At 37.7% G+C, this 27,654-nt stretch overlaps 1 protein-coding gene across 2 annotated transcripts in view; it reads left to right on the top strand.

The window, feature by feature from the left end:
* sema4c (sema domain, immunoglobulin domain (Ig), transmembrane domain (TM) and short cytoplasmic domain, (semaphorin) 4C) overlaps window positions 1-27,429 on the top strand; it is a 71,679-nt gene extending 44,250 nt beyond the window's left edge. Inside the window, exons 1-15 of one of the 2 annotated variants that reach the window (XM_067407613.1) lie at window positions 952-1,202; window positions 7,171-7,325; window positions 7,599-7,661; window positions 7,782-7,880; window positions 9,076-9,172; window positions 9,415-9,534; window positions 12,619-12,770; window positions 17,597-17,772; window positions 18,056-18,200; window positions 19,222-19,435; window positions 21,821-21,936; window positions 22,119-22,276; window positions 22,552-22,643; window positions 24,212-26,209; window positions 26,301-27,429. In XM_067407613.1, the coding sequence (XP_067263714.1) occupies window positions 1,187-1,202; window positions 7,171-7,325; window positions 7,599-7,661; window positions 7,782-7,880; window positions 9,076-9,172; window positions 9,415-9,534; window positions 12,619-12,770; window positions 17,597-17,772; window positions 18,056-18,200; window positions 19,222-19,435; window positions 21,821-21,936; window positions 22,119-22,276; window positions 22,552-22,643; window positions 24,212-25,113 (2,505 nt within the window). In that variant the 5' untranslated portion in view covers window positions 952-1,186 and the 3' untranslated portion in view covers window positions 25,114-26,209; window positions 26,301-27,429. Of the gene's footprint in view, window positions 1-951; window positions 1,203-7,170; window positions 7,326-7,598; window positions 7,662-7,781; window positions 7,881-9,075; window positions 9,173-9,414; window positions 9,535-12,618; window positions 12,771-17,596; window positions 17,773-18,055; window positions 18,201-19,221; window positions 19,436-21,820; window positions 21,937-22,118; window positions 22,277-22,551; window positions 22,644-24,211; window positions 26,210-26,300 lie in introns of those variants that run through there. The other variant, XM_067407611.1, reaches the window with a different exon arrangement.
* Window positions 27,430-27,654: the final 225 nt, after the last annotated feature.

Here is a 27,654-nt window from a genome sequence, read left to right as displayed (position 1 = left end):
AAAATTATTAAAACTTTATTTTTTAAGGAATATAACAATGTTTTCATTTTAAAAGTAAACCTCTGTTGTGCAGCACTTTGTTTGCCAAAAATAAAAGGAATTGTTACATTTTCATTTGATTACATTTTACAATTAAATTTAAACTAAATTGTTAATCTTTTATGCCTTTATTTGATTATCGTTTTTGATAATAAATTTTGTATTAAATTATAAATCCAGAAAAATTAAAACAGACAACAGAATTTCTAAAAAAAAAAAAAAAAAAAAAGAAAGATAGAACATTTCATAGGGCCCTATTATTTCAAAAATGTTATTTTTTTTAATCATTAAATTATTAGTTTTATTAAAAATTAATTAGGAAATTAAAATGGAATCCAGAAATATTGTAATGGGGGGGGGGGTGACAATGAAGCAAAAATTGGGCCCAAAATTTGTAATTTTTATTCAAATGTAATACATTTTTTGTTAAATTGTATAAGTTTCATTATTTCAAATAATTAGACATGCTTTTTGATTAGTAAAATTTAACCATTAAAATGGAATCCAAAAAAAAGTTTCTTTAGTTATATATATATATAAATATATATATATATATATATATATATATATATATATATATATATATATATATATATATATTTTTTTTTTTTTTTTTTTTTGCCTTTATTTAGATAGGACAGTAGGAGGACAGACAAGAAATCATGGGAGATGAGAGAGGGGAAAATTAGGGGGAGAAAAAAAAACTGAAAAAAAGGAATTCATGAACAAATAAAACACATGAATATGAGAAAAATAAAATAAAATCATAGGGCACTGCTTATTTTTGCAGCCATTATACTGTTGTCCTCATGCTGAAAAACAGCTCTGAAAGTTCAAAGGGCAGTCAGAAGCCCCGCCCCACCCATTACTTTCCACAGTAGAGCTCCACAACTGGCGTCTGGCACAACGTGGTCGGAGAAAGAGACCGAGAGCAGGTCAAACAGAAAATTAAAGACGAATTTCAACAGAAGCCAAAGGAAACTCCCGCAGACTTAGGCTAGAGCAATAGTATGAATGTCCAACTCGCTGAGGATGGCAAAGCTACAGAGAGAGAGAGAGAAAGGGACTGCCTGCCTAGCACATCTCTCTACCCTCCAATTACTATAATGACGGCCTCCGCTGAAAAGGACAGGCCCACTGCGTTTGTATGTGTGCGTGTTTATGTAAGTCCTATCCGTCTATCTGTCCCGAACTCCTCCCCACACACAGATATACACAGACGTCTGTGATTTATCCTCTCTAACAGACGCCCTCTACTGCACTTGTACGTTTCATTGTCTGTAAAAGTGTGTTGCTTTTTTCATTCAATAAATCTGTCTCCCTTACCCTTTGTGGACCTGTTCACTCCAGAAAGAGGCTGTTAAAGGGGACAGAAAAAAAGAAAGTCTTTTTTTTTTTCTGTGCTCGCCACTTTCATGAAAAGGTCAAACTCGGTACAAGCTGTGAGCTCAATTCTCGACTGCAGTCTCCCCCCCAGTCTGTCAAACGGCGGCCTATTTTCAACAACCTTTCACACATCTCTCCCTTTTACTGTCATCCTGTCTCTTCCGTTCACTCTTTCATTTTCTTTCAATCTTGCATTTTTTCCCCCCCATTTCTACCTTGCTCTTTTACTCCCATACTGTTTCTGTCATTCTCCAGCACCCACACCTTTTTTTTTTGCTCTCTCTGCCATTCCTGCATTCGCTCTTGTTGGGCCCTGAGGACAGTTTCATTGCTCTGATGTTGCTTTTTCATAGCTCAGGAGACTTTAAGTCAACATGAAATCAAAATTGACTTCATTGATATTCGTAATGTACGTTCCTGGTCTTATTGTGCAATCCTCCCCCACCCAAGAAATGACTTTGCTTTTTAATTTACTATGCAATTAATTCATGATATTAAGTCCTGTGCCACTTTTTGTTTTTATTTCTTCTGAAATACATATCATTATGAATGTATAATGGTTGTGAGTGTCTTTTTATGTTGATTTAATATTTGAGATCTTATGCGATTCATTGCACACTTTAGTAATTTGGCAATTCTGAGCACAGTTTGTGATATTGTTGAGATCTCTTCTGAAACTTTACTTGTTAGCCTTTTTTTTTTTTTTTTTTTTTTTTTGAACAGCGTTACTGGTTTCAACACTGTCAAACTGTTAAAACATCTTTGACCAGCTTCAAACCAGCTACAAGTTGATCATTTAGTAAGGTTAAGCTGGTTTCTGGATCATGGTAGTTGGCTATAACTAATGACCAGCTGTTGACTAGCTACTTTCCAAAACCCAGAAACTAACATAAGATTTTATAGAGAATACTAAGGTCTTTTTCTCAGAAGAAAAACATAATTGGCTTAAAAATGCTGTAAGTAATTTCAGCTAGCTATTTTGCTAACTCCCACCATTTTGTTAAATTCAACCACATGTCGTTCTAACCCCTCTAAAACATGTTAGCAAACCAGATGTCAGCAATCATGAACATGCAAAATTGGTTGACATTCAGAGAGTATTTCTGATAGGCTAGTCTTCAGGCGTGGGCTGCTCCCCTGACTCTTTTTTGCTGTTTACACAGTCTAGTGCTGTCACCGAGACACATATTCCAGTGACATCTGTCAGGAAGTTGGGATGTCTGTCAAGTTTATGTGTAGTATTCCACAACACTTTTAAAATCACCATGAAATCAAAATTGACAGTTCTTATTTTGGTCACAATTATTAACTAACCATTAACTATGACTTTTGCCTTAAAGATGTTACAGAGGATGTTTTGTTTTATAAATTTTTGCAATATTACTCGAAACTGTCTTTACTAACTGATAAAAGACTATTTATTAGGTGCACTGAAAGTAATAATATTAATATACATCATCTGTGCACGAGGTAGGGCCTTAAAAACATCAGCCAATCGTTTACGTGATTATAACGTAAACGATTGGCCCTCTGGCTTGTCAATCACTGCCGTGACGTTCCTTGTGAGAGACGTGTGCGGCTGCGCGCTCCAGTAACTTTCCACACTCCACAGGCGCCGCATGCAGTGTTTTTGTCAGGAGACAGGAGTAACAACTGCAGATTATGAGTTACCTGCGGTGAGTCTGACATAATGAATCCACTAACACGACACAGCAAATGCCGGTGGTAAACACTCGTGTTCCAATACTCATGCACGAGTTTTGGGAGGCGTTCCCTCGAAATGAGCTGTGAAGGAGGGGGGTTGTTCTTACACAACAGTCTTTGGTTTCTCAGTCGATGAAAAGATCCTCTGTAGCACCTTTAATAAACTCCTAATTACTGAGTATTAATAGTTAGTATGTTAGTTGTTAAGTTTACGTATTGGGTAGGAATTGGGTAGAATTAGGGATGTAGACAATGCAATCTCACGACCATGCGTATGTTACGAGATGGCTAATTCCTGCGAATTTCTTACGACCTCACTCATACAAATTCATACGATTTGTCTAAACCCCAGTGACGGGTAGCTTTAGGGGTGGGGATAGGGGTAGGTCATTTGTACAAATACTTTGTTTAGTTCTTGTCTCTACGAAGCCCCTCCTTCCGAAAAACATAATGTGCTATGATTGGTCGGCTGGATTGATTGTGTTGTGATTGGTCAACCGCTTCAAGCGTTTCAGAAATGTCACAGCCCTTGCCATAACTGTGAGTTCCGATGCACTACTAATGCAACTCAACCAGGCCTCATCCTTATTTTTTGCGTATGCCTTGGGCTGGAATTAATTATCTTGAGAAGAAAACTCAAAACTACATCCGAGGCATTTCAGGGAGTTCAGAAACAGTGCTTACTGATATAGAGAATAACTCCCTTTGGAATGGACTTTGTGTTTTGTAACTTTGCAGACCTTGCAGCAACATTACACACTAAAGAAAGTTGAAAATGTAAAAAAAAAAAAAAAAAAACCATAATAGGTCCTCTTTAGCAAAAAATTCAGTTTGCTAAGCATTTCATTGCTAACCAGGAAAAATGGATATATATATATATATATATATATATATATAGAGAGAGAGAGAGAGAGAGAGAGAGAGAGAGAGAGAGAGAGAGAGAATATATACATTCCCATTTAGTGTGTTTGTCATTTTCTCCACACCACACCTCTTTCAGTCGACGTTCCCTCGCTTGCTCTCTGCACTTTAGTGGCGTTTGTGAGTTTTTCAGCCTATTGTTGTGGTAATCCATTCTGACCATTTCCTGTTGCTGAGCCATGTTCTCCTCTCTTCCCTTCCCAAAGCAGCAGCAGAAGCCCCACCACTCCTTCATCTAATCTACTGCAATTACAGCACTTCCCCTCGACCCCCAACCGCCCACTCTCTCACGCTCTTAGGCACACCGTTTGTGTTTGCGTGTCAGCGTAAACACACCACCTGTGTCTTTCTTAATGTTTTTTTTTTTCCCTTTCTTCTCTTTTTAATTATGCCGTTATGTGTCAGCATCAGACGGTGGCTCCTCTCGTCTTTGTCCTGGAGAATGTGGGTGCGTTTTTATAGCCTGTATATGAGTGTACAAGGTTTTCTCTTCCTAATTAGTGTGTGTGTGTGTGTCCATTTTCTGTGTTTCTAAGTCATTTTTTGTATCCATGTCAAAGCTTCAAAGGCCTTAAAATAGGTCTTTAATAGCAGAGTGTGTGTTTTGAGTGCTGCGGTTATGAGCTATAAGCAGGGCAAGACTGTATTTATAGCAAAGCTGCTTTGTAAGGAGCCGTGGAGGAACATCAGAGGGAAACTGCAGCCTTCAGCTTGACTCGTTTCAGTTTTGCGGCTCGATTCCCTCAACCAGAGCTCACTGCCCTCTCATTCGGCCCTGCTCAGAACTCGTGGAGGACAAAGACACACACACAGAGTTCACCTCTGTTCCCTTTATGTTGCTCACATCTGGATTCCATTCAGAGTGACATCTATTTTTAGCTTGTTCCTTTTTTAGTCCATACACTTGTAGATAGAGACTCACTCTCTTCCCATTAGATATGCTGCTGATGGTATTGGTCAACTTGTTCTTTGTGTATTCCATGTTTTAGAGATCAGCTTTGTCAGTTTGATCAGTTTGACTTTTTTAATTAAACACTGTTAACCATACAAAAGCAAGTTTAGCATCAGCAATCATCCCCTACTGGTAGATGCTGTAACTGCACCATCTGGCATCCATTATATATATATATATATATATATATATATATATATATATATATATATATATATATCAATAAATATATATATATATATATATATATATATATATATATGCCTACATATATTTTCCATGGGATGCACAATGTTTATATTGATTATGAATATAAGACTTACGTTTTGTAGAAATTTGTACATATCTTACTATTTTTTTCATACTTCAATTTATCTTTCATTTTTTATTTCAGTATTAGTTTTAGTAATTTTAGTACGTCATCTTATGTAATATGTAAAATTGTAATATTTATTAAATGTATACTGTACATTACAATATTGTAATGCAAAATTCATATGTAGCTTATAAAATGATTGGTTTTATTTTATTTATTTCATTTATTTAACACAAACTTTAGGCTAAAGAGTAGAGATTTTGATCATTTTCAGCCATAACATGAAATGAATTATCAGCTTATCATATTGTCCTGAAAATTAACATTGATTCACCCCTAATTTGTCCCTGTTAACTGTCGTTCACATCACAACTCAGGATAGTCACTATAGTGAATGGTTTGGCACTATATATTTTTTGTGATACCATCAGCCAGAACACCTTCTTGTTCAAATCAGACAAAGAACCCCTTCAGTGGACAGTTTGCTCAACGTTGCCTCTTTCTGGTTGGGATCTGCAAGTGCGTCCTGTCCCACTGTGTATAATTGCCATCTTCTCTGAATAATAATTAGAAATGACACTCTCGGCTCAGCACAAAGCTCAAATAACTTGCTCTGTGACTGGCTAAGAGGCATTTGAGTCATTATGCAGGTATTTAGAAGTGTGAGCATGTGTGTGTCTGTGCGCTCTGTCAAATCTCCCTGGCTGTTTGCAACCCAGCAGATGTTCTCTGTCCTCCCTGGGGGAAGTCTGTTTCCCCTCTTCTCTTGGATCATCCAGCCCTCTTATATGTTAACAAGCTGCCGCTCTCCAACTAATAACCACACGCTCTCCTGACTTCCATCCTGGCAGAATCTTCATCACCACTCAGTGTCTCTCCAAGATGCCTTTTCTCCCCTTTTGGAGCACTTGCTCACCATAGCCCTCTCTCCACTCTGCACCCATCTGCCATGGTAGCGGTAAATCTGATGAGGCACAGTGTTCTTGTGTGTTCAAGGATGCGTGGAATACTGGTGTCCCCTCGTGGCTCCTTCACTGGCTTAAGCCAAGAAGATGTCACCCTCTGTTTTATTTCTGTGAGAAATAACCACAGATCATCTATCTATGTATCTATGTATCTATCTATCTATGTATCTATCTATCTATCTATCTATCTATCTATATATCTATATATCTATCTATCTATCTAATCATGGATTTGCTACTGCTAATAGATACACAGAAACGCTGCTGTGAGCATGTGAGATATTCTGCTGCTGTATAAATAATACATCCATAAATCCCATAGCAGATATAGGCAGGTGGAGCTGGGGGAGGTGGAGGATTTCAGAGGAACTCTGATAGCGCGCTGCAGGACTAGTTTACAGCAAACAATGAACCAGGCTATTTAAATGTTCAGCAAGCAATCTCATTGGCTGCAGGATCAGCAGAGGCCAATCAGCTTGTGCCATTTGGAAGTTATGTGATTGCTTACAGATTGCATGTAAAGGACCTATCAGCCTGTGCCCTCTAGAGTTTCATGACTGAACTAGATATTTCTATCTAATATAATCTAATCTAATGCTAATTTATACAACTTGAAATGTTAAGACCACCACCAGCATAAACAAGCCTGAATCATGTTAATTTATATTAGCCCAAATTAATCTTTTTAACACATTGCCAATCAGTTTAAGCAAAGGTTATAAGTGTCCATAGAAATTCATGCTTGCCTAAGTTGGCATTTTCAGCAGGGACGTTGTTGAAAATAATAAATGTGAGAGATTTTTTTAAGCCCAAGAGTCATATTGGATCAGTGACATTTGGATCAGATTTAATACCCCTAAAAACCTTTTTTTCCTCTCTCTTTTCAGATGTGCATGACAGTATGGCGAGGTTTCACGCTGTTGGGGTGTGGAACTACACCATGTTGACCCTGGCAGAACATGAGAGGGTTTTGTACGTGGGCGCCAGAGAGCACATCTTCGCCCTGGATCCCAACGACATCAGCAGACAGCTCCGACCACAGGTATGGTCTGCGAAGAAAAGGCCTTTTTTTTTTTTTACATTTATTTCATTCAGAAAACTCCCAATGCACCCAATAAATGCTAATCTACAAGTCATCAAGCAAAAAGGGCATAAGCATTTTATCATTCAAAAATATCAGCATTTAAAAATGACTCACACTTTCAATGCCACAGCCATTTGTAGTAAATTGCCAGTTGCGGCAGTCAATAGCGAGAGCAAGTTTTACATGCAGAGTGCTATTTGCTCGTAAAAGTCATGTCTCTTTCTCTCTTAGATTGAGTGGTCGGCTCCTGTGGAAAAGAAAAGAGAGTGCGCAGCGAAGGGGAAGAATAACCAGGTACCGGCTGATGTTGCATCCTTTATGTTTTAACAGCTTTACTTTGTCTGGCCCCGCTGAAATACATTTACTCTCCCTCCCTCTCATCTATTTCTCTCTCTTTACTTGCTGTCTTTTCAGACTGAGTGCTTCAACTACATTCGTTTCCTGCAGAGCTACAACCACACACACCTGTACACATGCGGGACGTACGCCTTCCAGCCCAAATGTACTTATATTGTGAGTGTGCGCTCTTCTCTTTGAATCAGAAATCCGTCCGACCCACATTATCAAGTGGAGCGGACTGCAATATAATGGAGAAACTGTGTGTGTGTCTCAGCAAGTGGCTTCCAGTGTGTCAAAGTGAAATATCTCAAATGTAAATGAGGTTGTGTTCTCACGCAGTGCAGACAATGTGATAAAACGGAATGACTTGACTTGTGTATTGTTGTTGTTGTTTTTGTGTGTGTGAGTGTGTGTATATATATTTTTAACAATTAACATTTTTACAGCATTTAAAAACATTTTTTGGTAACACTTTGGTTTTGGTAACACTAGGTTTTTGTTAACACTTTGTTTAAAGCCTTTATATATAATGCATTATAAAAGTATTTTTAATGGATTATACCTCATGAATAAGTGTAACCACAGTTATAATACATTATAATACTATAATATTCATTGTTACACCTTTAGAAAATATAATGCATTAAAACATGACAAGCAACCAATTTTAGATGTTACAAGGAATCTGCAAATATTATAATTTTAATTTTGGTTACAGTTAATTATGAAAAGATATTGTGCGTTATAATGTACATAATGAATACCTTTATAATGTATTATACATAAAGGCTTTAAGTAAAATGTTTTTAATGTTTTTCAGTGAAGCCTCTAATGCTCACCAAGGCTGATCAAAATACAGTAATAATGTGAAATATTATTATAATTTAAAACAACTGTTTTCTGTTATATTTTTAACATTTGAATGTAGGTTTTAAAATTATTATGACATATTATTTTAATATTATTATAAATATTATTATTTTAAAAATGTTTGACATGTAATTTAATTAAACTTTCAGCATCCTTACTCCAGTCTTCAGTGTCACATGATCCTTCAGAAATCATTCTAATATGCTGATTTGGTGCTCAATTATTAATAATGGCTCTTATAATTAGCAATGTTGAAAACAGCTGTTTTGCTGCTAAATATTTTTGTGGAAAATGTGATAAGACGGCATGCATGATTTGGCTTGTGTTTGTGAGAGTACGCACACACTTATTTGTGTGTGGGCAGGAGGACGATGCAAGAAGGCTCAGCTGCTGCTTAAACTTTAGTTGGCAAACATAGCCGGTGGCGCAGTGTGTGCGTTAGGTCATGTGTGTGTGTTTGCTAGATCCATATGTAACTGTTTCTGTCTTTGTCTAATAGAATGCAGATCATTTCACTCTGGATAGCGCCGCCCTGGAGGACGGCAAGGGAAAGTGCCCCTATGACCCCGCCAAGGGACATACAGGCCTTATTGTGGGTGAGTCATCCGTATGCACACGTTTCAGACATGCAAAAACCTGCATTATTATTCTTTTGCCTTGTGTGTGTGGGTGTCCATTTATGCTCGGTGACGCCCGTGGATGTATTTATGCCTCCTCTCTCTTCCCACACTTGGGAGAGAATGGAGTCCCTCTTTAATATCTCATAACTGTGAGGCTGTAAACAGGAGTGTGTGCATGTGCGCCTGTTCCCGCTCTAAGCGTTCTTCTCCTTTTCTAGACAAAGAGTTGTACTCCGCCACCCTCAATAACTTCCTGGGCACAGAGCCCGTAATCCTGAGGAACCTGGGACAACAACATTACAGCATGAAGAGTGAATACCTACCGGCTTGGCTCAACGGTAAATCATAAAACACACACATACACAAAAAATATATTTCATTCCCCTGCTGAAAAGACTGGCTTATGTTATGTTGGTGCCCATGGCTGACCAGCTTTACCTGCAGCAATACAGAGGGAAAACCAGACATGGATTACTGTTATCTGGATTCAATTATTGGCAACTTGACACAATCCTGTATTGTTCTTATAATTTTCATATTATACATATAAATATTATAAAGATTATACATATATATATATATATATATATATATATATATATATATATATATATATATATATATATATATATATATATATATATATATATATATATATATATATAATACTAGATAAGATATATTTTTTATATTGTTTTATTTGTGGGTGCTGGACATATAGAGGATAGCAAAATAAACTGTGACATATTATACCTAAAATTCTTCATATAGTGGACTACCAGTAAAACTGATTAAGATTTGGGACCAAAAATTATTCAGACACTTTGACCTGACCATGTGTTATCTGAAATAATTAAGATTAATTTTTTTCTGACATAGCTTAACTCAGAGATCTTGTCATATTTTATTACCATTTTTTTAAACTATAGTGAATAAACTGTAATAATGAATGAAATGTTCAAGGTGTCTGAATACATTTTGGTTTGACTGTATATATATATATATATATATATATATATATATATATATATATATATATATATATATATATATATGACATGGATTACTGAAGTATCTGGATTCAATTGTAGCCGACTTGACACAATCCTGTATTGTTTCATTCTCCGAAGCTCATCTCTGAGTTGTTGTCATAGCAACAGGTCCTTAAGCTCAAACCTTTTTTGTTTAACGTAAACAGGATTACATTTCAGATGTTGAAGTCTGTCCCAGCATCTGCATCATTCTTGTGAGCACACCCAGGGGATGTAATAATTTAGCATTATTATAATTATTTTAATAATAGTCTAATTTAAAAGAACATAATCATTTTGTAGAAGATAATAGGCACAGTCGTTTTGCTCTTTGAAATGTGCTGTTTTAGCCGTGAAGGAATAATTTACCTCACATTAGCTGTTACAGTTTGTACAGTTTGATCTGTGCATTAACTGCAAAGTAGACGTTGTGCATTGGCCTTTGTGTTTTTCTACAGCTCAGGAGATACTGTCTGTCATGCCATTAGTACCCTGCCCTCTTACGTAATAAGAAATCATTTATGATTTTTGTTGTTTCCCAGCCACATAAGAACGCAGGCTTTTACAGGGAGCTTTTACGTCATGATGCAATGGCATTACAGGGCCTGTTAAATTAAATATTAAGTTCATCTGGATACATTAACATCTGATGCATAAAACCTGTAGAAATGCAAGGGAAATGAAAATGGAAATATAATGTAACAGTTAAATGTTTACTCATTTAAAGGTGCCAAAGAACATGTTTTCAAAAGATGTAATATAAGTCTTAAGTGTCCCCTGAATGTGTCTGTGAAGTTTCAGCTCAAAATACCCCTTAGTTTTTTATAAATTTTTTATAACTGCCTATCATTATAAATGCGCCGATTCAGGGTACGCGGCCCCTTTAAATCTCGTGCTCCACGCCCAAAGAGCTTGCACTTGCCTTAAACACCATAAACAAAGTTCACACAGCTAAAATGGATCTTTACAAAGTGTTCGTCATGCAACATGTCTAATCGCGTAAGTATAGTATTTATTTGGATGTTTACATTTGATTCTGAATGAGTTTGATAGTGCTCTGTGGTTAAATCTAACATTACACACTGTTGGAGAGATTTATAAAGAATGAAGTTGTGTTTATGAATTATACAGACTGCAAGTGTTGAAATAATGAAAAAAAATTAAAATAACGACAGTCTTGTCTCCGTGAATACAGTAAGAAACAATGGTAACTTTAACCACATTTAACAGTACATTAGCAACATGCTAACGAAACAAACATCACTAAAAATATCATGATATCAATGATCATGTCAGTTATTATTGCTCCATCTGCCATTTTTTGCTATTGTCCTTGCTTGCTTACCTAGTCTGTTGATTCAGCTGTGCACAGATCCAGACGTTAATACTGGCTGCCCTTGTGTAATGCATTGAACATGGGCTGGCATATGCAAATATTGGGGGCGTACAACCCGAATGTTACGTAACAGTCGGTGTTATGTTGAGATTCACCTGTTCCTCGGAGGTCTTTTAAACAAATGAGATTTATATAAGAAGGAGGAAACAATAGAGTTTGAGACTCACTGTATGTCATTTCCATGTACTGAACTCTTGTTATTTAACTATGCCGTGGTAAATTCAATTTTTGAATCTTGTGAACTTTTTTTCTTTCTAATATAAGATAATATAATTTGTTGTTTTTTGAGCTTTAAATTCATCGAAGAATCCTGTAAAAAATCAGTTTCCATAAAAACTGCAACTGTTAATTGCTTTTTAACATTGATATAATAAGAAATGTTTCTTGAGCAGCAAATTAGCATATTAGAATGATTTCTGAAGGATCCTGTGACAATAAAGACTGAAAATTCAGCTTTTCCATTACATGAATACATTAGAATACAGTTATTTTAAATGGCAATAACATTTCACAATATTACTGTTTTTACTGTATTTTTGTACCAATTAAATTCAGCCTTGATGAGCAAAAGAGAAAAAACACAATAATCCTTCTTAAATAAGCACATGTATTCATATGGTCTATATGCACAGATTCATATATAAAATAGTAATAATTCACAAGATATTTTTATTTTTAAGAGTATATGATCTTAAAAACTCATTCCAGGTGTGCTAATCAAATCTAGCTGTGTGTTTGAAGAACACAGCCAGAAAGAAATTATCACAATTAAAAGATTTGGTCTACAGCATATTATCTCAGCATTAAGCAATGTACAGGGAACAGGGGCCTGATCTTTCCAGCAGGGTTAATCCGAAATCAGCTCAATAAACAATGTCCCAAGGTGGATATTTAAGATCTTTTATCTGTTTCATCAAGTAACCATCAGCCCCTTATCTATTAAGTGCTGTGTCTTCAACACATCCTTCCATATCTTCTCCTTTTGTCTGGTACAGAGCCAAACTTTGTGGGTTCGGCGCTGGTCCGGGAGAGCCGCAACAGTAAAGATGGAGACGACGATAAGATCTACTTCTTCTTCAGCGAGAGAGCGTTGGAGCTGGACTGTGACAGCGATCTGACCGTTGCACGGGTGGCACGTGTGTGTAAGGTGAGAATGTAAACTCTGAATTCACATACACCAGAAGTATATGACCAGAAGGCACTATGGCAGGATTTCTCAAACGGGGGTTTGTGAGGGAACTGCAGGGTTACGAGAGTTGATGAAAAGCTACTTATTAATTAAATCAGATGGAACGTTAAAATAAACAAATGGAGTTGCACAATTAATAGTTTTTTGTTATTGTTGTTGTTGTTATTGTTATTTAATGTTTTTTTGTAAGTTTTATTATATATATACAGTGGGTACGGAAAGTATTCAGACCCCCTTAAATTTTTCACTCTTTGTTATATTGCAGCCATTTGCTAAAATCACACAACACCCCATATTGACAGAAAAACACAGAATTGTTGACATTTTTGCAGATTTATTAAAAAAGAAAAACTGAAATATCACATAGTCCTATTCAGACCCTTTGCTGTGACACTCATATATTTAACACAGGTGCTGTCCATTTCTTCTGATCATCCTTGAGATGGTTCTACACCTTCATTAGAGTCCAGCTTTGTTTGATTATACTGATTGGACTTGATTAGGAAAGCCACACACCTGTCTATATAAGACCTTACAGCTCACAGTGCATGTCAGAGCAAATGAGAATCATGAGGTCAAAGGAACTGCCTGAAGAGCTCAGAGACAGAATTGTGGCAAGGCACAGATCTGGTCAAGGTTACAAAAAAAATTCTGCTGCACTTAAGAGCACAGTGGCCTCCATAATCCTTAAATGGAAGACGTTTGGGATTACCAGAACCCTTCCTAGAGCTGGCTGTCCGGCCAAACTGAGCTATCGGGGGAGAAGAGCCTTGGTGAGAGAGGTAAAGAAAGTTGTAGAAAGTCAACTATCACCGCAGCCCTCCACCAGTCGGGGCTTTATGGCAGAGCTGCCCAACGGAAGCCTCTCCTCAGTGCAAGACACATGAAAGCCTGCATGGAGTTTTTCTAAAAAAACACCTGAAGGACTCCAAGATGGTGAGAAATAAGATTCTCTGGTCTGATAAGATCAAGATAGAAGTTTTTGGCCTTAATTCTAAGTGGTATGTGTGGAGAAAACCAGGCACTGCTCATCACCTGTCCAATACAGTCCCAACAGTGAAGCATGGTGGTGGCAGCATCATACTGTGGGGGTGTTTTTCAGCTGCAGGGACAGGACGACTGGTTGCAATCGAGGGAAAGATGAATGTGGCCAAGTACAGGGATATCCTGGACGAAAACCTTCTCCAGAGTGCTCAGGACCTCAGACTGGGCCGAAGGTTTACCTTCCAACAAGACAATGACCCTAAGCACACAGCTAAAATAACGAAGGAGTGGCTTCACAATTCCGTGACTGTTCTTGAATGGCCCAGCCAGAGCCCTGACTTAAACCCAATTGAGCATCTCTGGAGAGACCTAAAAATGGCTGTCCACCAACGTTTGCCATCAAACCTGACAGAACCGGAGAGGATCTGCAAGGAAGAATGGCAGAGGATCCCCAAATCCAGTTGTGAAAAACTTGTTGCATCTTTCCCAAAAAGACTCATGGCTGTATTAGATCAAAAGGGTGCTTCTACTAAATACTGAGCAAAGGGTCTGAATACTTAGGACCATGTGATATTTCAGTTTTTTCTTTTTTTAATAAATCTGCGAAAATGTAAAAAATTCTGTGTTTTTCTGTCAATATGGGGTGCTGTGTGTACCTTAATGAGGAAAAAAAAAAGAACTTAAATGATTTTAGCAAATGGCTGCAATATAACAAAGTGAAAAATTTAAGGGGGTCTGAATACTTTCCGTACCCACTGTGTGTATATATATATATATATATATATATATATATATATATACATACATACATAGGTTGCATTAATTTTATTTCTGTTTTAGTTTTAGTTAAGCTAAAATTTAAATGAGAAAGATTTTCTTGGCAACAAGAATTTTATATTCTATTCCATTACAGTTAATCTTTTTTTTTAATTTTTTTATTTTAAGTAACAAATTTGAGAGGCTACTCACTGCAGAGCCATGGGTCCAGTATAACCTCCAGCTCCCCCTCTCTCTACCTACTGTGGGCATGATGGGTGGAGCTGCATCCCCCAACCACACCCTAACCCTACTCATAACCCTATCTCTCCACCTATTAAACAGGTTAAGCTCCACCCTTGAGCTCCAAAAGGTCATTTGGCTATGCAGCGAGCACCACTTGACAAATTTTGGAAACGTTTTATTTCGATGATCCACTTTAGACATTCTACTAACTATAAGCAGGGGTTAAATTGGGATTTGTTATGTGGGGGGGCTCTGTGGTTTCAGGCGTTCGAGGAGTGCGCATGTGTATGCTAAGCCTACAAAATCTTATCAATTGATTGTAAGAAATAAGTTGACAGAGCCCTCTGCTATGAACACTAAAATGCAGATCAAATTCATTCTAGATGCTGGCAGTGTGCAAAGCTACATCTGATAACAATAAAATCTTTCTGTAGGCCTAAAGGAGAGCATATCAATACAAAATACAGGGTTCGACATTAAGCCTTGTCATGTGCTTGTCCTTTGGACAAGTAAATTGCTCACTTGTCCGCAAGAAAAAAAAAATGTTGGTGTAAATATAGCTATATTTTCAACAGTGTTCCATCAGCTTTTGCATATTTACATCTGCATATTTGTGATATTTCCCCCTAGGCAATTTTTCCCCTAATCTTATTACATGCTTCATCTTTTATTTAATTTTTTTACATTTGATTAATAAATTCAATAAGAAAAATAAAGCAGGACTGTTACGAATCAAATTAAATAATTTACACTGAAAATTACAACTGCATTAAATAATGTTATGATATTCTTTAAATATGTTTGAATATACAAATAAAAAATGTTTTAAACATGAAACTGAACCGCCAGTAGGTGGCAGCATGTGAGTCATTCATTCAAACGATTCGTTCAAACGGCTGATTCATTCAAGAATGACACAAGTGTTTTGGAATGGGCCATTGAATCTTTGACTCAACCGTTTAATTCGTTTAAAACGCTGAATCATTCAGTATTAAAGTGCAGCTGAGTGTCGCTGTGAGAGATGCGCTATGGTTCTGCTGTGATTCGCTGCTGAAATAGAACAAAAACAGTCAGTAATGCGTCTAAAATGTGACTAAAGTGACTTTGTTAACTTCTATTGAATTTACTTAACTTATTATTGAATGTGTAAAAGTAGTATCACATTTTCAATCGTGATTCCAATAACACGGAAAACAGCACTCTTGGTCATGTGATGTTATGTAACTGTATCATAAGTTATAAATATAAAAAAACTCCACATTTTGAATGTTTAAAGCAGCATGTTTTCTTTGTGCTACACTCATTTGTTTCGATTTTTCCTCAAGAGGCTGCGCGAGCCTCAACAGCGCAACCTTGTTACTGTCAGCACATTATATATTATTATTATCCATTATCAACAGCCACTTACACTAAATGTAATAGAATCATGCTTGCATTTTGGTGATTCCCTAGCTATTTTTGTTATTGTTGTTTTAATCAGGACAAGTAAAACTCTTTCTCTTGCACCTTCAAAAAATGATAAGCCCTGATAAGGCTCTGCCCGGCCCGGCCCAATTTAACCCCTGACTATAAGTACCTTTGCAACTACATGTCAACTAGTATTAGTAGACTGTCTTCTTTAAATCTGTTAACACTATATTTTGATTCTTCTCCAACAGACATTCTACTGACTATAAGTAACTTTGAAACTACATGTCAACTTATTCCTCTAAGCCAAACTCTAACACCTAACCTTAACCTAACACTAACAGTTTACTAACAGTCCAATGATACTCCAATGAGAGTTATTTGACATGTAGTTGCAAAATTGCTTATAGTTAGGGGAATGTCTAAAGTGAACCATTGAAATAAAGTGTAACCCTTTTTTTTTCTTTCTTTTTTTTTACGGTTTTACTTTTAGCTTTAGTTGGGAACGTAATATGCGCTAGGTTCACTTTATTTACATTCGCATAATTTCCAGCAATCATGTGTACAGAAGTATATAACATTTAACAAAATAAACGCTCAAGCATTTGACATTAAAAGTGCATGGGTTTTAATGTTTGAAAGTGAAGAAATAAGCGAAGACATATATATTTGTATTGCAACTTGTATCCAACAGTATCATCTGTAAGCAATCTATCATTATCACATGGCACAAGCTGATTGGCTTCTGCTGATCCTACAGCCAATGAGATTGCTTGCTCAATATTTAAATAGTCTGGTCCATTGTTTGCTGTAAGCTAATCCTGCTGAGCGCTATCAGAGTTCCTCCGAAATCCTCCACCTCCCCCAGCTCCACCTGCCTAGATCTGCTATGGGATTTATGGATGTATAATTTATGCAGCAGCAGCATTCCTTATATGCTCACAGTAGCGTTTCTGTGTATCTATTAGCAGTAGCAAATCCATACTTGCCATACCAAATCCATACCAAGGCCATTAACATACATTGCCATATTCAATAACTATTCAGAGAGCTGTCATAATTGATATATATATATATATATTTAGTTTAGGAACTTCTCCCTGCTATAAAATCCAGCATAAACCAGCCTGAATTCCATGTTGGTCCAGGCTGGTTTATGCTGGTATAGTGCTGGTCTTGCTGGTAGACTAGCATAGTCATGCTGTTCTCAAGCAAAACCGAGCTGGTCGCTTCCCCTTCCCATGCTGGTTCCATCATGCAAAACATACCTTATTCTTTTGACCAGCAATGCTGTATTTTTCAGCTCTAGGGCAATTGTACTTGTTTGAAGTATCCTGCAAATCATTTTGACCAAAAAAGTCTGTTAAATGGCTACTTGCTTCACTTTTCAGGGAGACCTGGGTGGCACACGGACCCTGCAGAAGAAGTGGACCACCTTCCAGAAGGCTCGGCTGATGTGCTCTTTCCCCGAGCGCCACATCACCTTTAATAACCTGCGGGCCGTCTTCACCCTGCCTGGGGCGGACTGGAAGAGCACTAGTTTCTATGGCATCTTCCATGCGCAGTGGTGAGCGAACCCTCCTGCCATGCCAGTCCGTGTCATAAATATTTCTCTCTCTTCCTCTTCCTCATGTAGTTGTGAAAGTCACTCTGTCCTCTGCGTATTTAAAAGTGTCACCGTGCCAAATGCCCAGCCGTGTTCCTCAGGTGTAGAAAATGCTGCACTGTCATTATGTTGACAGTAAGGCTATTACTGTAATAAACCAGCCAATGCAGCGCAGTCATTTAGTTCAGATTGACTGACTACTTTTTTCTCTCTTTCTCTTTCTTCACCCTTTTTTCTCTCTCAGGGGGGATGTGGATGTGTCTGCTGTGTGTCAGTACCAGATTGGAGAGGTGAAAAATGTGTTCGACGGGCCGTATAAAGAATACAGGGAGTCGTCTCAGCGATGGGTCCGATACACTAGCACCGTGCCCAGTCCACGACCTGGAGCGGTGAGCTGAGCAGCCGTTGCGATGAGAGGTCGAGAGGGCGTCTGTGACTAAGCACTAGGCTAAAAATAGCACAAGATTTTTGTACACACAGTAATATTTCACCCCTAAATGAGAACTTTATTCCTGATGGAATATAACATTTTATAAACATCTTAATAAAGATTTTAAGTTAGATTATGTCAGAAAAGGTTTGCAGAAAACATCATTTGGACAACTTTTTTATGTAATTTCAGGTAATGTGCTGATGAAGTGCTAAAGTATACAGTGATGTTGATTGAAAATACCATTTACAGGACCGTTCAAATGTTTAATGAAATTAATACTTTTATATAGCAAGGATGCATTAGATTGATCAAAAGTAAGAGTAAAGACTTCAACATTGTTATAAACTAAACCTATTTCAAATATTCTTTTGAACTTTCTGTTCATCAAAGATAGTGAAGAAAAAAAAGTATCACAGTTCCCACAAAAATATGAACTGTTTTCAACACTGATAATAATAAGAAATGTTTCTCGCATATACTCTTATACTCGCATATACTCTTAAATAGGTACTTTTTTTGAGTGAGTAATAAATAATATATACTTCATGAGTAATTATTTCTACATAGTATGAGTATGTGTAGTATGACTGTAATCTGAATGTACTACATTCGCCTTGTCATTGTCATGTGACTTACCAGCGTCAGTTGCATCGCTTCACTGCCATTCACAAATCCTCTCCAGTTTTTGCCTACTCTTTTGTGAGTACTGTAAATTCGGACATACTTCTTTTGCCACATACGGTTTTTCACCTACTATAGGGAAGTTTGCGATTTCAGACGCAGCCCAACTCATGAACTGACAGGGAGTCAGTTTTGTAAATGTCAAAGGATTACAAAAATTGAGCATACTTTACTGAATGTATTTAAAATTTGTATGATGTTGTTTAAAAAAATACCCATTATGACGTGCTATATATTAAGGCATCCTCAAGTAAAACTGTTCAATCAAGTAAAAATACTTTACTTTCTTTCTACAGTGCATCACAAACTTTGACAGGGAAAAAGGCTATAACAGTTCTCTTCAGCTACCTGACGCTACGCTAAACTTTGCCAAGAAGCATCCACTAATGGAGCTCAGGGCAGAAGCTCGCCCCCTGCTGCTTACTAAAGGCATCAACTTCACCCGACTAGCAGTGGACAGAGTGAACTCACTGGACCAGAGGTCCTACAACATGCTCTTCATAGGCACAGGTATGTTATAAATGTTTAAACGCATATGTGGATATATTGTACGAAGTGTTACATGGCTAATAAGAGCAGTGTTTCTTTGTGAAGAGAGTTTTTGACAGTCTTCTGCATCGTCCTTCTTGTTCCTTTGTCCTTTTGTGTGCAAATATAAATAGAGCAGCCAAAGAAAGCATTTTATTAGCCATAATGTTGTATCTAAGTGGAAATGTCACCTCTGCCAATTGATTCTTGTCATGCAGGAAGGTCAGTCCTTGAAATAAAAATTGAAAAGATGTATTTGGCCTTGGCACTCTCATATAAACACACTCACACTCAAGGCTCAACCATCATTTGGTATCCAGTGAGTTCAGTATTTCACCAGTTCCACACATAAGACAAATCATCTAGACAAAACCTAGCAAGTTGACATTAAATATTTTCAGAAAGATGAAATCCTTCTTATTATTCAGTTTAAAGGGTTAGTTCACCCAAAAATGAAATTTCTGTCAATAATAACTCACCCTCATGTTGTTCAAAACCCGTAAGACCTTTGTTCATCTTCGGAACACAAATTAAAATGTTTTTGATGAAATCCAAGAGTTTGTTTTTTATCCTATATAGAAAGCAAGGTAATTCCCACATTCAAGGTCATTCTCTTAGGCTGTTTACGTTGTATAGACAGTGCAGGCTTCCGTGTTCCATGTGTCCATGCCAGTACTGAGCCAGGGTTTGGAAGTAAATACGGAAGTGCTGCACTGTATATACAATGTAAACAGCATAGGAGAATGACAGGGTAGAGAAGAAATTATTGAATAAAGTTGTTATTTTTGCACACAAAAAGTATTCTTGTCGCTTCATAAAATTAAGGTTCAACCACTGTAGTCATGTCGACTATTTTAACAATGTCTTTACTACTTTTCTGGCACTTGAGTGTGGTAATTATGTTGTTTTCTATGGGGGATATAAAAAATAAAAAAAACTCAGATTTCATCAAAAATACCTTAATTCCAGAATACCTTCGTTCCAAAGATGAACGAATGTCTTACGGGTTTGAAATGACATGAGGGTGAGTAATTAATGACAAAAATTTCATTTTTGGGTGAACTAACCCTTTAAGCATAACTTTAAGAATTATATTAAACATCATGTTAATTAAAAGACCATATAAATCTTATTATAAACTATATCTTTTATACTTTTAAAAATGTATTTGTCATATCACATGACTATTTAAAATTACTAGTGAAGGCAAAAGGGATTTATCACATCATTTTATTTTAGAGACATGAATATTATTTTAAAATATATTTTAATACAATATATAGTCCTAAATATATTTTTCTACTTTTAAAAAAAGTATTTGTCATACCACAAGACTATTTAAAATTATTAATGCAGACAAAAAGGTTTTGTCATAATATTAATTGAAAAACTACAGTAATATTATTATTATTATATTCATATTATTATAATATTATATATTATGACATTTTTGTAATAAAATATAAATTTTATATACATTTTTATATTTGCAAAAATGGATTTGTCATACCGCAGGACTATTTAAAATTACTAGTGAAGGAAAAAAGAGGTTTATAACATCATATTAATGGAAAGACTTCATGAAAATTATAATAAAATATATTTTTAAAAATGCATTTGTCATACCGCAGGACTATTTAAAATTTCTAGTGGAAGCATAAATGATTTTATGACATATTAACTGAAAAACTGCTTTATTTTATAATAAAATATATATTTTAAAATATATTTGTAGACTTTAAAAATGTCACACTGCATGACTAGTTAAAATGACTAATCGAGTCAAAAAGGGAAAAAAAGGCCTAAAATATACACTTTCCCCTTATACATTCAGGTAGAGTTAAACCCGTTTTAAGTGCAGGCAGCACCTGAGGCAGATTGTGGGTTTGTGTGTGTGTGGCAGAGAGAATCAGAGTCTTGGATTGAGGATTAAGAGTGAACATAGATACTCTGACATGAGCAAAAGTGCCAGGGTGGATTTGTAAAGCACACCCTGTAGCTCTTCAACTCTCCTCCGTTATCCCTTTTCCACACGTTCCCTTTTTTCCCCCAGACTGAGAGAGAGGTCAGTGGCACATTATCTGTGACAAGCACTGTGTGAGAGGACGGGATAAAGTACACACACAGAGTTATGATAGGTCACGGCACCAGCTGGGGTGTATTCAATTTTCCTGCCGGTAATCGGCGTAACCTTGTTCCTAAAATCCAATGACGGAAAAATATGCCACGTGTTGATGATACATTAATGGACTATTTGTCTCTCCTCTCTTGCCTTTCACCCTCTCTGTCCCCATCCCATTATTTCTCCCCCTCTGAATATAATCTATCCCCCCATCTTTCCTCCCGGTCTCTTTGTTTGTCATTCAGCGGATGGATGGCTCCAGCGTGTCGTGATTTTTGGTTCAGAGGCCCATGTGATAGAAGAGATCCAGCTGTTTGATCGGCAGCAACCGGTGGACAGCCTCACCATCTCGCACAGCAAAGTAATTTCTGATCTGTTTTCTTGCTGAGCCAATATCTTTGAAGCTAGCTCTCCCGTCTGACTAACATTAATCGGTTTTGTTCAGGAGTATGAAACCAGAATGCACTGATAACTAAAAATAATTTACTTTCTTGTATTGTTTTCCTTCATTTATTACTAAATCTTCCCATTCTTTCTCTGCAGAAGTATTTGTACATTGGCTCACGCTCTGAGGTTCTTCAGCTGCCCTTGGCAAACTGCAGCCGGTACCATTCACAGCCAGACTGCCTGCTGTCCAGAGACCCGTACTGTGCCTGGGACAGCGAGGGACGTGCTTGTGTCCGCATCGACCTCCACCGCGGGTAAATTCATCTATCTTTTGGTTGTACTGCTAGCATCCTTGCACCATCCACCCTCTGCTCCTTTTCCCATTTCTGTTATGCCCTCCTCTTGATTTTCTTTCTGTTTCTACTTGCTCTCCTGCGCCCCTCACTCCTCATCATTTTGCAGGCTTTCCCTTTCCACCCCCTCTGTTCTCCTCCACAGGTCCCTCTTTGTACTTTTAAGCTACATCCCCATAGCAGTGTGTCTAACAGCCTTCTGACACATCGTCAATATTTGTGCTCCCCCCCCACAGCTCCACATCCACACTTTCGCAGGACCTCATGCTGGAGAGGTTCAACCGAGGAAAAGCCAAGTTTGATAAGCCTTTCTCCATCCCCAGCCCTGGTACGTCAGACTGACGCTGCCCCCTACAGGCCCCCCTGTAGTGAGCGGTTTTCCATTAGGGAACACGCATATATTTTTAAGCCAGTGAAAATGTGGTCAATGAAATTACAAAAACAAATAATAACAAATTAATTTTAAAATTACTTTTTTATTGTTATTTTAATTAAATAAAATTAATTAAGTAACAACATAATAATAATATAATGTAAAATATTAACAATGCATTGACGTTTTCTGAAGAAGAGAAATCTAGAAAGAATATGATTTTTTTTTAGATAATCCAGTCATAATCAATGTCATGGAATTGACCTACTTGAGATGCATGAGTTGAAGCTGAACAAACTAAGGGCCAGATTTACTAAACGGAAAATTAGCGTGAGCGCAATTTAAAAAAAACGCAGATGGGAGTTGAAAGTTATGCGCGTGATCTACTGACGACGCGCAAATTAAAGAACATGGATGCAGCTAGATCATTTCCATAATGACCAACGCAATCTACTAAGAGCAGCGCAAATTAGCGTCTGGTTTAAAGTCCCCTTGAAATCAAAATGTACGTTTTTTTAACTTTTAGTATGGATATGTTAGCCTTAAGGTTATGAATAAGCTGGTATGTTCCAAAACTTACAAAATTCGCATTTAGGAGATAGGGTTAGCAAAAACTTAGTCTCTCATTTCCGCTAAAATGGATCACGGATTTTCATGACATCACCACGGACTTCAGCTTCTCAACAGATCTTCTGTCCAATCAAATGCTCTCTAGAATCTAAAGCATCCCGCCCCCTACATTATAATAGATGCTGAAGCTGCGGCTGAAATCAGTCACTTGTTCACACATTTACTATTTTCTACATGGTGAATGGCACTATATAGGGGATAGGGAATGATTAAGATAGTGTAAATATGCTTTCCTTTGAGGCAAATGAAGTCTGGTTTCACGTTAGTGTCACACGAACCGCAGCGTACATAGTCTGCTCTGGTCCAGAGAAAGGATAGCACAGAGTGGATTATTTCCGCGAGTCGGCGCAGACTACAAAACATATCAGACACATCTGAATTCTGCACAGAATGCTATTGACGAAACGCTATTGACTATTTTAAAAAAGGGGAGGAGCTGTACTATATGTCCCACCTTGTCTTCCTGTTTCAGTTGAAATTACATCAACACATTGAATAATTCTGCGCATTTCAGTAGGCCTTTAAGACAAGCTTTTTTGGGGCTGTAAATAATGGTGCATATACCAGTAAATTGACTAGCACAAGCCTTAGTAAATCATCTTGCATGATTCATTCAAATACTTTCCTTCCAAAAATTTTGCGTTTGAAAATGAAACTCAAATGCATATGCAAATAGGTCAGCTGCAAAAATAATCCTGTCCAGGCCATTTCAGCGCTAATTTTTCACTGCGGGTAGTACACAGTAGTTGTTTAACATGAATAGAGGGTTTACGCTTGCGCATGCTGTTAGCAAATCTGGCCCTTAAACAAAATGCCATGTAAAAAAATTACACTATTTTAATTAATGTTATTTCAATATAAAAGTGAAATAATCATAATATATTTTTTTCCAGATCATTCTAGGTTGAGAAACGTGACTGTGGTCGTTGGGTCGGATCTGGTTTTGCCCTGCAATCTGGTTTCCAACTTGGCTCAGCCCTTCTGGGAGCTCAACGAACGTGAGCTCGCCCTGGTGGAAGGTGAGGCCATTGGGCCGCGATTCGACCGAGCACTCCGTGCTCTCGTTATCCCTCAAGCCGGTTCCCTTCAAGCGGGCCGCTACATCTGCTACTCAGAAGAGCAAGGGGTGAAGTTCCAGACGGAGAGATACCAGGTCGCAGTGGTAGCCAGCGCGCCAGTCTTCATGGAGGCCCGCGCTCCTGACGGCAGCATGGGTTTATTCTGGGTGCTGGTGATCACGTTGGGTGCCGCTTGTCTATTGCTGCTAATCGCGTCTTTGTATCTTCGTAGAAGACTGAAGTTGGCACTGGGCAAAGGGGCAGAAATGAAGCCGTTGGAGAGCACTTTAGTGTACCCCATTACTTTACCCAAAGAGCCTCCCAGCCGCCCATCGTTCGTGCCGAGCAAGATGGCGAATGATGAGGATCGCTTCTGGGAAACCGGAGCTAATTATTACTACTCAGACGGCTCCCTGAAAATCGTGCCCGGGCATGCAATGTGCTCCACCGGTAGCTCTGCATCTCCGAGTGCTATTCCCGGTCAGCCCATTCACTCGCCGAGCAGGTTGAGCCTCACTAACATTCGAAACTCAGGCACCAACGGATACATCCGCCTGAATCTGAGCACGGCCGGAGAGGAGAGAGCGAGCACTGGATCTGGAATGGGCATGGGAAGCGGACTCGGGCTGGGCGGCCGAGAAAACGACTACGCCAGTCCTTTCAAAGAGGAGCTCCGGAGAACTCTGCAGCAGAGGAGCGTGCTTCCCGACGCAAATCCCGAGGAGTCTTCTGTGTAGACCTCGCAGGAACCACAGAAAACCTCACCTACCTCCCTCCTGCTTGGGGAACTCTCTTCATCTTACGCGCAACCTATTTCTTCTCTGTCAACACTTCTCTGCTGTGGCGAACATCTCCAGTGCCATAAGGCCATCGACATTCCCTTGGATTATTCTGGTTCTCATATGTACTAACACGCAACCGAGACTGAACACATCTCGCAAATCTTTTGTAAATGTCTATATTTAATGGACCAGACCGACAGAGCCTTGTGTTGATCTTGGCTAACAGGCGAACACAGGTACATCTCTGAGAGGAACCCAACCAGCCAAATGTAGCCGCCAGTCTGATCTGCGTTGGGGCAGACGTCTGGCAACCTAATCATTTGGCAAGATGGAGGATACAGAGCTTATTTTTGACGTCCAGAGGTTGCTTGCCTCAGTTAAAGCAGGTGTTTGGACTTGTATTTTGCACCATTTTTTATGGGTAGAACACATGAGAGAGGAGACGAAAAGGACATGCATAAACTTAAATCGCAAGATGACAATCACGCTCTTCTCTCAAGAGGAAAGCAGAGGAGAAATTGTTAAAGAGAAGAGAGGGGGAAAAACAACTAAGTGAGCTGTAAAATCGAAGCAGGACCTTATGAACAAATGCTTTGCCTTTCTTTCTTTACAGCTCAATAACTTTTTTTAAACTTTGTCTTTTTTTCTGAGAATGTGTACTGAGACTTGCAGCACTAATATATTGTGAGGTTTTTTCATGTCTGTTTATTGCAACTGTTAAAGAAGGATTTCTTCTTCTTTCTTTTTTTTACGATTAATAGTTTCATCTGAAATGTGAAAGGATTACCAGTGGTAGTAGCATGAGGAAGGCGTGAACAGAATGTTGTACTAAGACTTTGTTGGATGTGACAGCAAGTGCATTATTGTATATATTTGGCTTGAACTGCCAAATTAAGTACAACCCCAGTGTTTGCCTACATGATGATGGAATGAAACTTTACTTCTGGAATGGTATAGAAGACTCCACCCATGTTCTAAAGCCGGATTGTTCTACATGAAAGGGATCCTTGATAAAGTCCAGAATGAGGAAGCTACGGCTGATCAAACACAGGTAAGACTACAGCAACCATATTTTGACTTGATATTTTATGTCGTACCATATAAAAACTATTAACTGACTATATCTTTCTTATCTCTTTCAGTGTGGGCTTTGCAACTCTTAAACAGAGACTAAATAAAAAAAAAACAGGGTGAAAACAGAAAGGACATTTCATTCCATTGACTTTGATTGTGAAGACAAATGAAGGAGATTTTGATTATTCATGACCCTGTGGGTGGAGAGGCACTACGATGCTCATCACTGGTCCATACTTTGTTGCATGATGTTCTGCAAAAATATATTATATAAGTTTCAACAATAAAACAATAGTCTCATGTTTAAAAAATAATATGAAAAAACTTTTCGTACCTGTGCCTCTTCACCTTGGGTGAAGCCAAAGCAGACTGCAGACATGTTTCTTCTCTGTTTCCTGTTTTTCTTTCTTTTTTTTAATTCTCTGCTTTATGTTCTGGAATTCGTCCATTGCACAGAACTTTCTGAAATCTTTGTTACTACTACTCTTGATTTGGTGGAATGCTATTCTTTGTGGCATGAGAGCTTTACAATTTTTCAAGCGGCTTTCCATTCTGTCATTCGCTCTTTTCTAGTCTACAATCTAGTGTGCGCCACATAGCATAAGAGGGAAGTTTATACTTGTTAGAAAAGATCTTTGTACTAAAAAGTATGCTGAGAAATGTCAACAAGGACCGAATACTTTCTGCCAGGCCTTCTCAGGGTGGCTCTCTTGAAATAATTAAATTTCACTGTTCTTAATTTCACTAATTGCTTTGATAAGCCTGTCTAATGACTTATAGTCAGACTTTACGTCTGACATGATTTCACTGAGCGACCAGAAATGTTGCATATGCTTGTTTGCATCATGCATGGCTTTTTTGTACTGACCAGTATTCCCTGCTTGATAAAAAAGAAAAAAGCGGTCATCTCAGTTCATTCGGTTCATCTCACATGGCTTTAAATCTGCTGTTTCTTTGTGAATTTTTGTGTTACAAATTTTCTCTTTTCTTGCATTTCAAGATATCTTTAAAAATGTTGCTGTTTTTTTTTTGTTTTGTTTTTTTGTTTTTTTTAGGTAATTATGTTAAGTAACTTATTTTGCTTGTACAAAAAGTTGATATTTATTACCATTGTACATATGCCCTTATTTTTTATATATGTATATATCTACAGAAAATAAAAGTAGAGATCAGTTCACAGTGAGTAGGTTGTTTATGCTTATATGAGTAACTGTTCAATTGACTTAGAGGACCTATTGTGTATTTTTTTTTTTTTTTTTTTTGCTGTTGCTGTTTGAACGTGAAAAAAGTACTGCAAAGCACAAAGTCTCTACGAACGGAGTTATTCTCTATACCAGTAAGCGCTGTTTCTGAACTCGCTGAAACTCCTCAAATGTAGTCTTGAGTTTACTTCCAGGAGCGTTCACGTCAAAATATTCCTCA

Source organism: Chanodichthys erythropterus, chromosome 13, assembly GCF_024489055.1.
Source record: "Chanodichthys erythropterus isolate Z2021 chromosome 13, ASM2448905v1, whole genome shotgun sequence".
NCBI classification, from domain to species: Eukaryota; Metazoa; Chordata; class Actinopteri; order Cypriniformes; family Xenocyprididae; genus Chanodichthys; species Chanodichthys erythropterus.
Note: the sequence above shows the minus strand (reverse complement) of the source record. Positions and strands in the feature narration are given on the sequence as shown.